The sequence below is a fragment of the Eleutherodactylus coqui genome, chromosome 9 (genome assembly GCF_035609145.1).
Source record: "Eleutherodactylus coqui strain aEleCoq1 chromosome 9, aEleCoq1.hap1, whole genome shotgun sequence".
In the NCBI taxonomy this organism is placed as follows: domain Eukaryota; kingdom Metazoa; phylum Chordata; class Amphibia; order Anura; family Eleutherodactylidae; genus Eleutherodactylus; species Eleutherodactylus coqui.
The window spans coordinates 53267718-53283554 of record NC_089845.1 but is presented as its reverse complement, the minus strand read 5'-3'; the positions used below and the strand labels follow the sequence as shown (position 1 = coordinate 53283554).

Below are 15837 nucleotides of genomic sequence, written 5' to 3'. Positions count from 1 at the left end.
TCAGACCAGATTCCACATACTTTCCGGCACCCAAGTACTAAATAGGTATTGGGAGTGTTACCTTCTTAGAGTCGCAGAAAGTAATTGCAAGACATACTGTAAGGGCATGTTCACTGTCACCAATTGGAGGTGAAATAAGGGTTAAAAATGGCGCAAAATTTATAAAAAAAAATGTTTGCATGCTCCATCAGATGTCTTATGTGCAGAGATGTTCACCTCTAGAAGCATTGCTTCCAGAGGAAATTCTCTCCATACATCCGGCACCTGACGGAGCCAGTACGACAGGATACTGAGAGTACTAAGGAACTATACGGCCTCCATGCACTATTAGAACACAGGGTTTTGTCCATATTATGGCATATTACTAGGGCATGCCATTGCTTTCTGATTATAGGGGCTCCAGTCACTTCTGCAGTAGAGCAGCCCCTTCTGAGCTTCCCTGTGCACCGCATTACTCCCAACCCGCCATTGTGCGCAGTACTGGTCTCTTGGATGGGGTTGGGTTTTCTCTAGTGGTCCCTGGTTGAAATGATCATTTTGCAGAGAAATTAAGAGGCTTCTCTGCCAGCGCTTCAGTCAGTGTTTGGTGGACATGCCAGCAGTTGGACCTCACCAATCTGTTAGTGATGGCACATGATATGTCATCGCTTAGTGTAATGGGGAATTCCATTCAGGACTTGTTCACACTGGTATTAGTGATTTCCTGACTATTTAGTTTCGTCTCCCTTCCATTTTAAAACTTTACAGAATTAAACATTTCCTTTTTTTTAAACCTATTGAAATTAATGGGGGGGGGGGGGGGACGGAAATGTTTAATTCCGTTTGATTTCCGTTTCTCTTTCTCTGCTCTTAAAATGGAACGGAGGAATGGAAATCATTAATGCTAGTGGGAAGAAGCTCTTATGTAGAGTGAGATGAACTATTTGGCCATGCTGTGGTGAGAGTAAGGCCGGCTGCACACGACCGCGTCAGATTCCGCATGCAGGAGCCGAAGAGGAATCCGACCCTGTGCCTGGCCAGCATCCGCGTATAGCTGACAGTTCTACTTCTTTCTGTACTGCAGATGGTCTTTACGGCGAGCCATCAGACATGCGCAGTACAGTTGTGTTCCCCCTCCCCTCAAATCCCTGCTTTTCCCCGCGACGTCAATGATGCGGAATCCGCAACCTTTCCACAGTGTCATTGCGAAAATGCCGTGGGTCGGACTGCTTCCATTGACTTCAAATGCCGGAATATTTCCTCCGCAAGCGGAAAATTGCAATTGGTGTCTGCCCGTGTAGAGGGAAACGCCTTTTTTTTATAGCATGCTATGGGCGGTATTTGCTGTAGAATCTGGCGGTGGACGCCCACTCCCGATTCTGCTATGCTAATCCCCCCGCGTGTAGCCGGCCTAAGAGTATCATTATGTTTGGACAGTATAGAATGAATTTTGCTAATTTTAAAGCGATCATTTTAGGGTGGTTTCACGCCTATGTTGGGGGTTCACTTTCCTGCTCCGCTCGGGAAGCAGGAAAGGTGGTATGTCCGTGGTCAAACGTCGTAGGATGGAGCTGGACAGACCCCATTGACTGTAATGGGGTCTGTTGACTTTCCGCTCAGCTGCCCGGCTTTTAGCTGGAAGAAGAAGCGCTGCATGTATGCAACGTTTTTTTCTTCCAGTATTTCGTGCCGGATCTGTGACGGAATCTTCAACTGGAGGTTCCAACGCAGACGAGAACCCAAGTTCTTCTTATTCCAGTTCTTCAACTGGAGGTTCCAACGCAGACGAGAACCCAAGTTCTGCTTATTTCCTCTGGGTTTATGTTCTAAACTATTCCCTTACATATTAATATTATTGCTATCAAATGCTACATTTGAGAATGTTTCCAGTATATAGGCTTAATTCAGCTTTATGAATCGACATGTCCAGACAGGTTAATGGTGGCCGAAGCATTCTAAGACACAAGGCCCATACACAGTAAGAGAATGAATGGACTCTTAAGCTGTTGTGCTTGGAATGCTCTCAGCTATGGTACTCACATGCTTGTGCTTTTTATAGATGGGCTCAACAGAAGGCAATTAAGCATGACTTTCCTAAGCATTCCCTTGTTGCCTATACCTCATCCCCTGCTTGCTTTTGCACTACTTTTATAATCCGTCTATTATGACTCCTATTTCTGCTTTTAGATTGCAAAGTCAGTCAGGGCATCATTGCTCAAGAGTGTTTAAGTAATGAAGTTGGCCCTTGATTATTTTAGAAATGTCTCAATTATCCTGGATGTTACTGATGATTCCAAAATTAAAGGAGCCATACGTTTTCAGCGGTATATTAATGTACGCGAAGATCGGTGCTGCTGCATTCAATTATGAACTTAAACCTATATTTGCATTTTACACTTGCTATGGCATACTGCTATGCTATGCAAATTGCTATTTGGCTTATACAATCCGTACTGCATGTCGAGTAACGTGATTGCAGTCATTTTTACTGTGTGATGCCCCCTTCTGCTCCAAATGATGATGTTTCTGGGCTTTGTAACTTGGGAGTTTGGTGTTCTGATAGCGCCACAGTTGTGGCTACAGACAATAATGCACAAGAGGGGCTAGAGAAGAAAAGAGAAGAAAGTTCCACCCATAAAGTTAAAAGTAGTTCTGGATAATGGCTTGCAGTACTGGCCTAAAGGCCTCCATAAGTGTTAGAGAAGGGTCAGCCAAAGCTGATTATTTCAGGGGGACCAGCTTAACTGTTTTAGGACTCTGGGTTTCCTGACTGTCCCCTAACAGATGGTGTTGAAGAAAGGATCGACCATATTATATATTAATCTCCGATAATTTTGTTCTCAAGGGAGATAAGCTGCCACCAGAAGTGCATGGGAGTGGCTTCACCCCTTCTCCCCGAAGAAAAGATGTGAACACTCTACCAAGCCTAGATTACATGTGTGTGAGGTAGTTGGGAGGAGGAGTTGCTGGTCAAATTAACATTTGGCCTACAGCTATTGAAGGTACGGTTGTGAGAAAAACTTATAAAATCTTTCTAACTGTAAAATGATGGACTCCAAATTGCTCAGAAAAAGCCTGATAACCCTTTCCAGATTGACGGGCAGCAATGATTGTTCATGTAAGTCTTTGCTGATGTCTTTCCTCTTTGGCATCGTGTCAACACAAACTCCTGAATGCTCCAGACCAGCAAACTGCTAAAACTTCTGCTTTTGCAGAGGTTTGCTGATATCAGTTCTTAAGGGCATTGGATTGGAAGCACCTGACTGCTGCTTATCGTTTTAATTTCTATGAAAGCAGTGAAGATGTACTACATTTTTCACACACTGTGTTTGCATTTTGGCCTTTTTTTTTGTTAAATAATGATATGGTGTAATTTATTATGTGGTGGTGTTCATCTGAGGTTATATTTACCTAATTTTAAGGGTCAAATGTTTCTTAGTATGTGCAGATAACGTAAAACCATAGAATTCAAAGAGACTGTACATAGTTTTTCTCATGACTATATGGGACCCATAAGTCAGAAGAAAGTGTCCTTAAGGAGCGCCCCCATAAACTGTGCCAGAGTGCCCCCATAAGCAGTGTTTCTCTCCTGGCACTAATTCCTATCAGGCTCCAGGCTTTGTTAGGATACTTTTAGGGGTTGAGGAGGTCTGGGATTCTCCCCAGGAGTTGGCAAGTCTGATTTCACTATGGCCATGCTGTTCCAGTATCCCTGGCCTTGTGAAGCTGTGATGGATGAAAGCAGACATATAGAAAGATGATCTCCGCTGACCCCGCTTCTTGTTGTGCTTTGTTCGAGCTCCTCGTCTACTGGCTCAGTGAGTGCCCAGCTCTTGAACAATGGAATTTTTGTGCGTCTCTGTCACTGCATGTCTCAGGTCATATTATGAGATTTTTTTTCTTGGGAGGCTGTTCTTTCTGTAAAAATGAGTGGTTTCCTCTTCTCAAAAGACTGAAAACGTTCATCAAAAGATCTCTGGAAGGCTTCCAATTACTTGCTGTAACATACTCTGCTGTTTTTTCCAAATGTCATTGCTTTTATATCGGGATTCCTTTTAAGTTATGTGTTAGTTGGGGAAAGACTCCTACAACGTTATAGAGATCACTGTAGGTTTTTACATATCTAACATAATCATTGCTTCCAAAAAACTGCTTTTATGCAGTTTTATTCGATTTATTAAGCTTTTACAGGTTGGGAAGAGGTCAGGGATATATCCAGGTTTTTTATTATTTTTTTTACACCTTTAACCCTTTCCAATCCAATTTGTATCCTGGTTTTCCTAGGGGTCTTACTCTTTTTCTGCCGTTATACAACGGCGCTATATGCTGGCTAAAGCCAGTACTGCATGAGGTGACACGTTGGATAGGCTCCGACAGCAGAGAGGCTGGCAATATACTATAAGAGAACCCCGACGGATGTCTTCCAACATCGGAGCTGTACAGCCTTAACTCATAATTTCTTCAGAGGTCAGACAGTGGATTGGAAAGGGTTAAAGTCACCCTCCAATCCTAGAGAAACAAAAATGGCTACACGGCTCGTCTGACTACCTGATGCACACTGTGCATTAGTATGTGTCGGCCGTCTAAGACACTATGTGCTGCTCTGAGGGCGACCTGTTGGCCACAGATACCCGATAACTCGTCACAGCGATAATCACTTCTGCGCTTTTACACTAGAACGATCGTCGCTTAGTGAATGGAGGCGAGGCGGGTCGGAGATCGCTCCGGTCCTCCCACCTTCGTTCACAGTGAACAGGCAGTTGTTCATAAGTGGACGACTGACTGTTTATACGGACTGATCGTCGTTCAGTTTCTGCATGCACAAACTGAACGACGAACAAAAAGCCAACTATTTCTCGTCGGTCGTTCAGTTGGGCATTAACACTGAATGATAATTGTTCTGATTCTCGCTGGATGCATCTTGTCTGATGGAGTGTTTTCAGAAATTCTTTATTTGTGGGTTCCTGCAAATAAAATGTTTGCTTTTAGTTGACCTGGTTAATGATTTGTGACCTCCTCAGTGCCCACACAAAGAGGGTATTTGTATTGTGATATCTATTTTGCTACAAGCAGACGGATAAGAAAGAAAAATACCAGATTTTTTTGTCAATCTAGAACATTTTTATTATTTTTGCTATATCATGATTTATGTCATTTCTGCATTTCTCCTACAAAGTGAGACTTCGGGCCACCTGCTGTGCACCGAACTGCAACACCATTGCATTCAAGTGAATGGGGCTGTGATGTAGTATGCAGTACAACAGCTGATCTGGAGTGTTGCTGTGGATGTAGGATCAGTCAAGGAGATGCTAGGTTTAACCCTTTGCAATCCAATTTTGGATTCAGGGTTTCCTAGGGGGTTTTCTCTTTCTGTCATTATACGATGGCGCCACCTGCTGGCTAGAGCCTGCACTGCGGTATTGGACATGCTGGAGAGGCCCCTGACAACAGAATGGCCAGTATTATACAGTAAGAATACCCTGCCGGACGTCTTCCGACATCAGAAACTGTACAGCCTTCAATCAGAATGTCTTTAGACGTCAGACAGTGGATTGGAAAGGGTTAAAGGAGGAATCCCATTTCAGCCAGTCGTGTCTAAGATGGGAATACCACTATGTCATGGTCAACGGTAGCCGGGACTATGGAAACAGCCAAAGTGGCTCTTTTACATTTGTTTCCAGAACTCCTATAGAAGTGAACAGAAGTTATGGAAACATTGTAGCACAGTGACTTGTGAGACGAACGGAAACGATGTAGCTGGTTGTGCCATGCTGTTTCTATATCTTCCAATTCCTTCAGTTGCAGAAACCAGTAGATGAGTCAGTTCATCGGTTTTTGTAATCCTGGCCACCTCAAGTAGTGGAGCTGAGCCAGGACAGGGTCCGGCTGGGGACCCCATTTCTAGAGCTGGGTGGGACCTGCATCTATTAAACATTTGTGGCATATACTATGCATGGCTTAGATGGGAATATCCTTTTAACTAGGGGTACAAACTCTCTTTATTGTAACGATCCGTGGTGGTCCTGGCACCCAGAAAATGATTCATCAGCATTAGATGGTAAATCTTAGTGATCTATGCCATCACTTGCCCTACTGTAGTGGGAAAACCTATTTAATGATACGTTTACATGATGCCAATTTTGGTGTGAATCCGCACCACAATACGCCACATAATGTGAGCCTCAGATTTTGGTGTAAATCTGCACCAAAAACGGTGCACAAATCCGCACCATTTCATTGCAGTTTTTACAACAGACCTGCGGAAGACTTCACCTTTTCAGTTGAAGGGGTGCATTCTGCTGCACCTACGTCTTCGTCATGTTGGCACATGGCAATGAAGTATTCTGTAGAATGGATGGCAGAATGGGCTCATTTAAAATGTTTATAATGCAAGTTTTAGGGACACAAAATATGAATTTTCTCTAAAATTATTTGATTCTTTCCCTAAAATTATTTATTAGGGGAATTAAAGTGCCCCATACTGGTAATTGGCAAGAATTGTGTGCACAGTCCCAAGGCAGGGGTCGCACAAGAAGCCTATAATGTAACAGTTTTGATTTGTATATCTGCTTGTTGTTGCTCATTGCTGCTGAACATTTGTTACATTATATATATATATATTTTTTAATCTTATTGTTTACAAGCAAATGCCAAGTCTGTAAGGCCGGTCTCACAGGGGGATATAGTCATTGTGTGTTGCGCAATGTTAATAGTCCATTGACTTCTATTGGGCCACTTACACCTGCATTTTCTTTCGGTAGCATATTATTTGCACAAAGAAAATAGCGGCTTGTCCTATCTTGGCACGTATTTTGTGCGCATAGTATATGGGGATTGGCAGCATGCAGCAAGCACGCATGTCCTTTTGCACTTCCTGCATGCTTGCACACGAGAGGTAAACACGGTCATGTGAGCCCGGCTTAACTGGTGCCTAATGCTAACCCCTGAGATTAAAGGGTTATCCAGGACTTTTGCTATTGATGACTTATCCTCAGGACTGGTCAGTAATAGTTGATCAGCGGGGATCCGCTGCTCTGGATCTTCACTAATCAGCTGATTGCCAGCCAACAGTCAGTGTGGACAGCGCTGGAAGCAGATAGCGCTGTCTGCAGTATCAAGCCAGGCTGATGCAATATTGACAGCGCCATCTGCCCTGACGGTGCGCCCAGCGATCAGCTGATCTATGGGGAATCCGAGTGGCGGAGCCCGCTGATCAACTATTGGTGACCTAGATGATGCCAGAGGTGTACTTGAATGTGTCCTGAAACTAAACTAACTGCCGTTAATTTGGACACTTTGTAACTGCTGTAGAGTCCATCTATTGACAACTAAAATCTCTACACTAGCAAAGTCTCAGCTAACATTGTCATTTTTCTCCTCCTTTACAGGTATTTGCATTCGATTACTGCTTCTGGTCGATGGATGAGAAAAATATAGAGAAATATGCAGGTATAACACAAAGTGCTGATCTTCTGATGAAATTCACATCACTTTGAGAAACCTATTCTTAGATCCTATGTGAAATATTAGCAAAAATAGTAGAAATAATGAATTATAGAATGTCATCCGGTGAGACACAACTGTATACCTGTACTCCTTATCATTATAATTATCTGTATTCATTATGTAATTATGACCGTGCAAAGATATGTCCAACTTAAAGTGGAACTGACTCTTCAGATGTCTTTTCGGAATAAGTCGCCACGTGCATAAAGCTATCTCTGGCCATTCTAGGACTTTTGTGTCCTACATTTTCACCAGTTTTTCCCTCTGGGTGTCCTATATGTACTTAGCAGTTGTCCCTGAGCTGGTGGGAGGAGGCTGCTGCTAAGATTGCTACAGACACTGACATAGAGAAAATATCCTTGCTATTCTCTATCTCCTGGGTAGCAGACTCTCACAGTAAGGCGAATCATACAGGACACTACACAGCAGTAGTTGTGGGACAGTACATCGCTCACCATTAGCCTCCGCAGCATGCCTCTTTGTTCTCCTTCCTATCTCCTCTCCATAGATTTCTATGGGCAGTATGAGTTATCGCCCTACTCCATTTCCTGTGTTCTCTCTAGTTCTCTCTGCTCCTAAAGACAGACTTCAGCTGATAATGGGCAGTGGTCAGCAAATTAGAAAAAAAGGGAGATTTCTAGTCTCCAGCAGTTTTGAGTGATTTTCAAGCGCAAAAATGTTATTTTAGGTAAATAAAGTGATTTGTACTTTTTGCTAGTTATTGCATAAGCACGAGTTGTTCTGAAATGTCATTGATCTTTTGAGGTCAACCTATCAGCGAAACAGGGTTCCTTTCTAAATCTGCTTTTCCAAGTGTAACTTGTTTTGAAACTTTCTACCGTATATATTCAAGTATTAGCCGACCCAAGTCAATACGTTTTACCACAGAAAAAATGGTAAAACGTTTTGACTTGGGTAAAAGCCGAGCTATACTCGACTATATACTAGGTTAAAAAAAAAAAACAATACTCACCTCTCAGCCGGCGTCTGTGTCCCCGGAGCGATGGTCTCCCTGGCGGTGCATCAAGCTGCTTCAGACTTCTCCCCCTGTCATCTCCCGGGCTCCGTTTTGAATTCCCCCGCCGTCAGCGTTGTGTAACTTTTTTTCTTTTTTTTACCTTACTGGAGTATAACCCGAGGGGGGCTTTTTCAGCACAAAAAAATGTGCTGAAAAACCTGTCTTATACTCGAGTATATACGGTAACTATGGCCCCTGCACAGTGCCAGTTAGGACAGTTCTGATTTGGGGTTGTCAGGAGTACAGGAAAATTGAAAGACTGAGAAAAGGGGTATTTATGCAGGCTAATCGGGCACACTTTAGTTCACTTTGTAGGGCAGTCTGTACCATATTGTGGGGCTGTCCCGATTAAAAAATGGTTTTAGAGCAGCAATTTTTGACACTTGTTAATAGTTATTTGCAGTTTACCTCTTTACTTTAGGACTTCTGGAAAATGTCCTGCTAAAGAGAGAATAGTTAGTGCACTTAAAAAAATTTCCTACTTCGACTTTTTCAGTTCTAGAAGTCTGAGAAGCCACATAGAGCCCTCACATGGCTGTGTCTCCCTTAATTGAATGGTTAAAGGGTCATCTATTGGTTACAGTTACACCCAATATACTCCCTAGCAGGGTATCGCATAGATGTGGAAATCAACAAACTTGCCTGTATAGACATCAGCCAGAAGATCTCAACTTGGGCAATATATGCAAATGAATGTAAAGTGAAACAAATAACAATGTCTGAAGGCTCGTTTAAGGCCTATTTACACGTATTTTTTATTGCTCAAAATTCTCTCAAAAGCCGTAGTTTGAGCAATAACTGTTGTGTGTAAATGCTCCCATCTTTTACACTTCGACTGAACGATTATTTTAAGGTGAGCACAAAATCCATTGTTCAGCCGGAGAGAAGATAAAACAGACCACATGCTGTTTGTTGTCCATGGTGCTGTGTTCTCCACGGGAGCTCTGATTACATTGTATTCAGCTTGCAGCCTCACTGCAGAACAAAGGAGCTGAAAGCAGGAAACAGACCACCTGCTGTTCTCTGCATTCAGGTCTGGGAGGCTAATTTACATGTAAATAAAGGCGATAAGCTGCTAATGGACATTAGTGTCTGTTAGCAACATATTCAAAACAATCGCTCAAAACCTATCATTTGAAAGATTGTCTTTGCGCATAAAAGTCCATTTACATGCAAATAAAATCTTTCAAATGATCAAAAAATTGACAGTTCTAGCGATCATTTTGCATAAAGTGCTAATGGACACTAATGCCCATCAGCACTTTATTAGCTTCATTTGCATGTAAATGAGTCTCCTGTAGCTGTTTGCGGAACACAGCAGGTGAACTGAGCTCTGCACACAGCTCCTTTGTTCTCACAGTGGCTGTCAATGTAATCAACGCAATGTAATCAGCTGCTTCTGTGAAGAACACAGCGTGCGGTCTCTGTCATCTCTCTCTGGCTCAACTATGGATTTTAAGCTCCCCTTAGGCTGCCTGTCCATGGGCGATTTTTTTTTTTTTCTTTTTTTTTTTTTTTTACCTTCACCGTGTTTCCTGTGGCAATAATCCGGCCGCGGGGAACGCAGTGAACACTTTCCATAGACTACTATGGAAAGCGCTGTCCACGAGCAGAGCATCATAACGATGCTCTGCTCGCGGGATATAAATCGTGTCATGCCGCGATTTGCTGTGATTCTCCGTGGTGAGCCTGTCTGTCAGATAGGCTTAGCACGGAGAGCCGCCAGCTCTTCCCTGCTCCCCGGCGGCAGAGATCTGCCGCGGGATATCGCTACGCCCGTGGACACGAGCCCTTAACCCCTTAATGACATGGCCTATTTTGGCGTCGAGGACCAAGTAATTTTTGGTATTTTTCCATCTCCATTTTTCAAAAGCCATAACTTTTTTACTTTTCCGTTGACGCGGCCGTATAAGGGCTTGTTTTTTGCGTGGCGAGCTGTAGTTTTTATCGGTGCCACTTTTGGGTACATAGACTATATCGTAAAACTTTTATAATTTTTTTTATGATAACAGGGAGAGAAAACGCAACAATTCTGCCATAGATTTTTTTTTTTTTTTTTTTACAGCGTTAATCATGCAGCATAAATGAAGCACAAAATTTTTTCTGCGGGCCGGTACAGTTACAACGATACCAAAATTCTTATATTTTTTTTAGGTTTTTACACTTTTTTGCAATAAAAAGCCTTTTTTTTTGGAAATCTTTATTTTTTTTCTCTATAGCTGCATTCAAAGTCCTGTAACTTTTTTATTTTTCTATGTACGGAGCTGTGCGAGACGAGCTGTAGTTTTTGTTGGTACCATTTTGGGGAATGTACGGCTTTTTTGATCACTTTTATTGCATTTTTTGTGAGGCAAAATGCTAAAAATTAGCATTTTGCCTCTGTTTTTTAGCTTTTTTTTTTTTAACGCTTTTGCTGCACAAAATAAAAAGTGTGTTCAACTTTTTGTACACGTCGTTACGGACGCGTCAATATCCAATATGTGGGGTTTTAATATTTGTTTACCTTTTTTTATGCTAATATTAGAAAAAGCATAAAAAAGGGGTTTTTTTACATTTTTTTTAACATTTTCTTTTTTTTACATTTTTCTTTTCTTTTTTTTTCACTATTTGAGTCCCTCTGAGGGACTTGCAGCACTGTGCCTATGATCGCTGTGATAAGGCATGGCAGAGCTACTGCTCTGCCATGCCTTATCGCTTATACAGCGATCATAGGCATAGGCAATACAGGACGCCAGTGTCTGGCGTCCTGTTGCCATGGTGACAGGCCGGGCTCTCGCGATGACATCGCGAGAGCCGGCCGGAGACACAGAGGGAGCGCGATCCCTCTGTGAACACTTTCCCTGCCGCGATCTACTTAGATCGCGGCAGGGAAGGGGTTAACAGCGGGACGCCGGCTGTGACTTACAGCCGGCTACCGCTGCGGGATAGCGTGGGGTCAGTCATGATCTTGCGCTATCCCGATGACGTACCGGTACGTCACGAAGTACCAGCCTGCCATGACGTACTGGTACGTCATTTTGCGCGAAGGGGTTAAAATCATGGTCCAGCGGAAGAGTGAATAATGGCAGTGTTTACATACAACGATTATCACTGATATGCCATTGTTTGAAAGCATTTTGAGCGATAATCGTTGCGTGTAAACGGGTCTTTACGATATGTTGACACAATGGAATTCGCCACCAAATTTTCTGCATAAATTCTGCCTCTAAAAACCACGGCAAAATCTGTATGTTTTTGCTGCGCATCAGCATGCGGATTTAGCCCCGGCAATGGGCAAAATCCACGTGTGGAATTCCAACATGGAAACGCATCCAAACGCTGCTTGTGGAGCTTCCTCATTGACTGGGCTAAATCCGTAAGTGGATCCTCTGTAAAAGTCACAGCAAAAGGAATATAGGTTTTTCCAAGGTTTGTGTGGCGAGTTCCGCGGTGTGAACATACCCTCGGGCTGCCTTCACACGTGCAGTGAACACTGCGGAATTTGTGCTGTTTCTAAATCCGCAGCGTGACTATTTAGGCAAGCTTCATGCAGAGGATAGAAACCATTGATTTCGTTGGGTTTATTCACATTTCCATATTTTGCATGTCCATTTCGGTCGGGTAAAAAAACAAGAGCACGTTCTATTTTCCTGCATATTTGACAACGAAAGGTCTCGATTGAAGTCGATCGGGGGAAAGGTGGTGGTGGTGGGGGTGCACAAATATGCATGCAATCTGCAACGAGATGCGTGAAGCACTGCGTCATTCTGCTGGATAAAGAACACCTCTGTGACTAATTAGCCATTTTAATGGGTGCATCTTCGTTTGCTGCACACTAATCAACATGCTTTGCGGGTGGAAAAAGTACAGTAAAATACGCTAAAGCGCACGCAAAAAAGAATAGTGCATTCCACAAAGACGCACCACTCAAGCGAGCGCAAATACACTTTTTTTAAACGCACCTAATCACCCATTACAATGATGGAGTGCGGTAAACTCTGAACGCCATACAATGCGTTTGAAAACGCCGCTCGAAACCGACTGTGTGGGTAAGAGTGGCCTTAGGCCGGTGTCGCAGTAACGTGAGCACGTAGGTTTACGTTCATCTGCATGTTTTACTGTACTTTTTGCGTGCGCACATCTTGCACATTTGCACGCGCAAAACAATATGCAAGCATGCTCCCATTCATTGAAATGGACATTTATGTTAATTAGTTCAATATGTGGTATTTTCATGCGCAGAAAAATAGAGTATGCTGCGTATTTTTATTATTTTTTCCGAATGTAATGTGCGTGCAGAATACGTTTTATCTTAACAAAACCATTGCAATCAATGGGTTCTATTCACTGCGTTTTATGCTTGCGTAAATCATGTTCATGGGATACAGGCCGCACTCTGAGGGTAACTTGTTACAAAGTGTATATACTAGGGCTTGCTTTACACAAAACCTCTGTATTATTCTCTTTCCTATAGCGTTATCTGCTTCTCATTAGAGCTCCCAAATCTTTGCGGTTTCACATAGATAATTTTTTTTTTACTGTTGTAGCTTTCTTTGCTGCAGTGATATCTCCGAGACCAATGAGGAGTCTGTGTGGGATTTCTGGTCAGGCAGCGGTCGGGCTGTTGGGCTTGTACTAGTAATAAATCATCCTCCAGTTTCTATCTTGGTTGATGATGAAAGCGTTGTAATAAGCTAAATCTAAATAAATGACATCTGCTTGTTTTATGCCTTATCCAGTGTATTTATTACTCTTGTGCCTCTATTACAGGCCCCGACCATTATTTTGGAAATGTTCCTAGGTTGTATAATGGAGCATACAAACAGGATATGTATCTCAGGGTAGTGCAGTGTACATAAAATCAGGCCCACACCGCTGCTTTCCATTTCTATACACGATCGGTCAATAGTTTTAGAACACCTCAATGTTTCCAGTATTTATTGATCCAGTTTACTGTCTCAAATGGACTTTGAAATAAAACCTAGAACAAATAAACAAGCTTAAATGAATAAAAATAATGGATTAACTTTATTTCACAAAATTGAAGACTGGTTTAGACACAACGATTATTTTCGAGCGATAATCGTTTGTGTTCATTTTACAACGCAGGGTGATCGCTTACGCGTTGAGCGATCACCTTGCACTCTGAGAGGGGGATGCAGAAGAGAAGTGGGGTATCCCCGCTTGTCTTCTGCACCCTACTGTTCTCTACTTGGAGCGCCCAGCTGTTATACAGCCGCGCTCTCCGAGCGGGGGATGAAGAATACAGCTGGACTGCTCTGTTCTTCATACCCTGCATGTCATCAGGGAGCGGGATACAGCTGAAACAATAGTATCAGCTGTATCCCGACGTGAATTCCTGATAACTGATCGCGAACAGCGACGGCTTAGTGAAAACTGCACAATTTCAGTGCAGTTAGACGGAATGATTATTGCTCAAAAGATGGCTTTGAGCCATTTTTTTATTTTTTTTTTTATTTTTTTTAATGAAGCGAAAATCATTGTGCCTACAAGGACCCTTAAGGAGCATTCTTTCTACAATTGCATTCGTATATTGTTCAGAAGTTTCTTCCTAAGGCCAGCAGCTCACAGCCGGGTTGGACTCCGCATGCGGGATCCCGCAGTGGAATCCAACCCTGTGCCCAGCCAGTGACCCCTGCGTACCTTCCTGCAGTCATCTTTTCTGTATTACGGATGTGCTGGCTGGTGCACATGCGCAGTACAGAAAATAGCGCGCCGTCGCTAGGCAGCAACGTGGAATCATCGACTTTTGCGTAATGACATTGCGGAAGGGCCGTGGATCAGACGGCTTACATTGACTTCAATGAAAGCCGTCTGAGCGAAATCCACACTGGAATAGGACAAGCTGTGATTGATTTTTTTTTTCCCCCCTACATGAACATAAAAGCCCAATTGATTTCCGCTCATGGACACGGAATAGCGATTTTTCCATAGCATGTCTATGGGCAGTATTTGCTGCGGAATCCGGAAGCAGACGCCCACTTCAGATTCCACAGTGCAAATATGCCCATGTGCATCGGGCCTAACATTGTTGCAGATGTTCCCACAAAAGTGCTGCACTTCTAGTTTGATTTGCTTTTACTCTTCTGTCCAGTTCTTCCCAAACAAGCTCAGTGGGGTTTAAGTCTGGAAGCTGTGCAGACTGCTTCTTCTTGTTGTCTTAAGTAGTTCTGACATAGCATAGTAGTATGCTTTGGATCATTGTCTTGCTGTAATATGAACCCCTCACCAAGTAGGCAGAGAGTATTGCATGGTGTATCAAAATGCTTTGATAGCCGTTTGTCCAGTGTGCCCGTCACGTTGAGCAAGTTGCCAACTCTGGAACAAGCAAAAAAAGCCTACCAAGACCACCATGCTCCCTTCTCCATGCTTGAAAGTTGGTGTCACACTCAGGCGGCTTTCACGCAGGCAACAAAATCACACGCTTTTCTCGCAATGCTACAATGCTACAAATCGCATGTATGTGAAGCTCCTGCTTTCCTTTGGGTTCTTTCACATTAGTGATGTTTTGTAGGCTGCTACATTGCGAGAAAATGCAAATTGCGGCAATATTCAGCATGCCGCGATTCGTAATGTTTTGTAGCGGTTTTCGTGTGGTGCGATGCAACCTTTACAGGAGGAAATCCTACTGGTTGTCCTTTAAAGTAAGCTCTAGCTGCATAAAAAAACAATACATTACCTAACAGGCGCTGTCCACTTCGCCACACTTCCCCTCCTGAAGCTCCGGCACTTGATTGTAGTCTTCAGCCACCACTTCCTGGTCAGGGGGTTCATAAATTCTGCCTACAGGAAGCGCTGGCTCTGATTGGTTCTCGAGCACCATGGCTCAGCCAATCAGTGCAGCACTCGATGAACCAATCACAGCCGTTCAATGAACCCTAGCACCCCTCTGCCACATAAGACCCCAATATTGTAATGGCACATGGTAGATGGGGACCCTGATGCTGATTTTTTTTTTTACACTGGGAGCTTCAAGTTATGCCATCACCTGCAGGATCTATTCAAGTAAAGTACTGGTTGTTCATAGACCTTTTTTGGAGGTGACTAGCATATTAATTTTGCTTATATTCCTGGTGCTCAAAAGTTGTCATTAAAGGGAAACGGTCAGCAGCCAGAGCATGCAGAACCACCTCCAACAACAGAACACTGAAGTTGAACCATTACCAAATTTCATGTTTATTACCAATGAATGCAGCATACCTTGAAAATGGCTTTTGAATAGTTCCTGCACCATATGCTAATTGTGATGCATTGGTCCAATGGGTGGGCTGAGCTGTTTCTACTTCCAGGAGTTCTGTCCCTAACCCCACCCCTCTCTGCCATTATGGCATAGA

General features: G+C 43.2%; 1 protein-coding gene across 5 annotated transcripts in view; it reads left to right on the top strand.

Moving 5' to 3' along the window:
- The window catches only part of KIF13A (kinesin family member 13A), a 180549-nt gene that overhangs the window by 49197 nt on the left and 115515 nt on the right, over positions 1 to 15837 (top strand). For all 5 annotated transcript variants that reach the window (XM_066579407.1, XM_066579405.1, XM_066579406.1 and 2 more), the window contains exon 4: positions 7368 to 7428. In XM_066579407.1, the coding sequence (XP_066435504.1) occupies positions 7368 to 7428 (61 nt within the window). The remainder of the gene's footprint in view (positions 1 to 7367; positions 7429 to 15837) is intronic.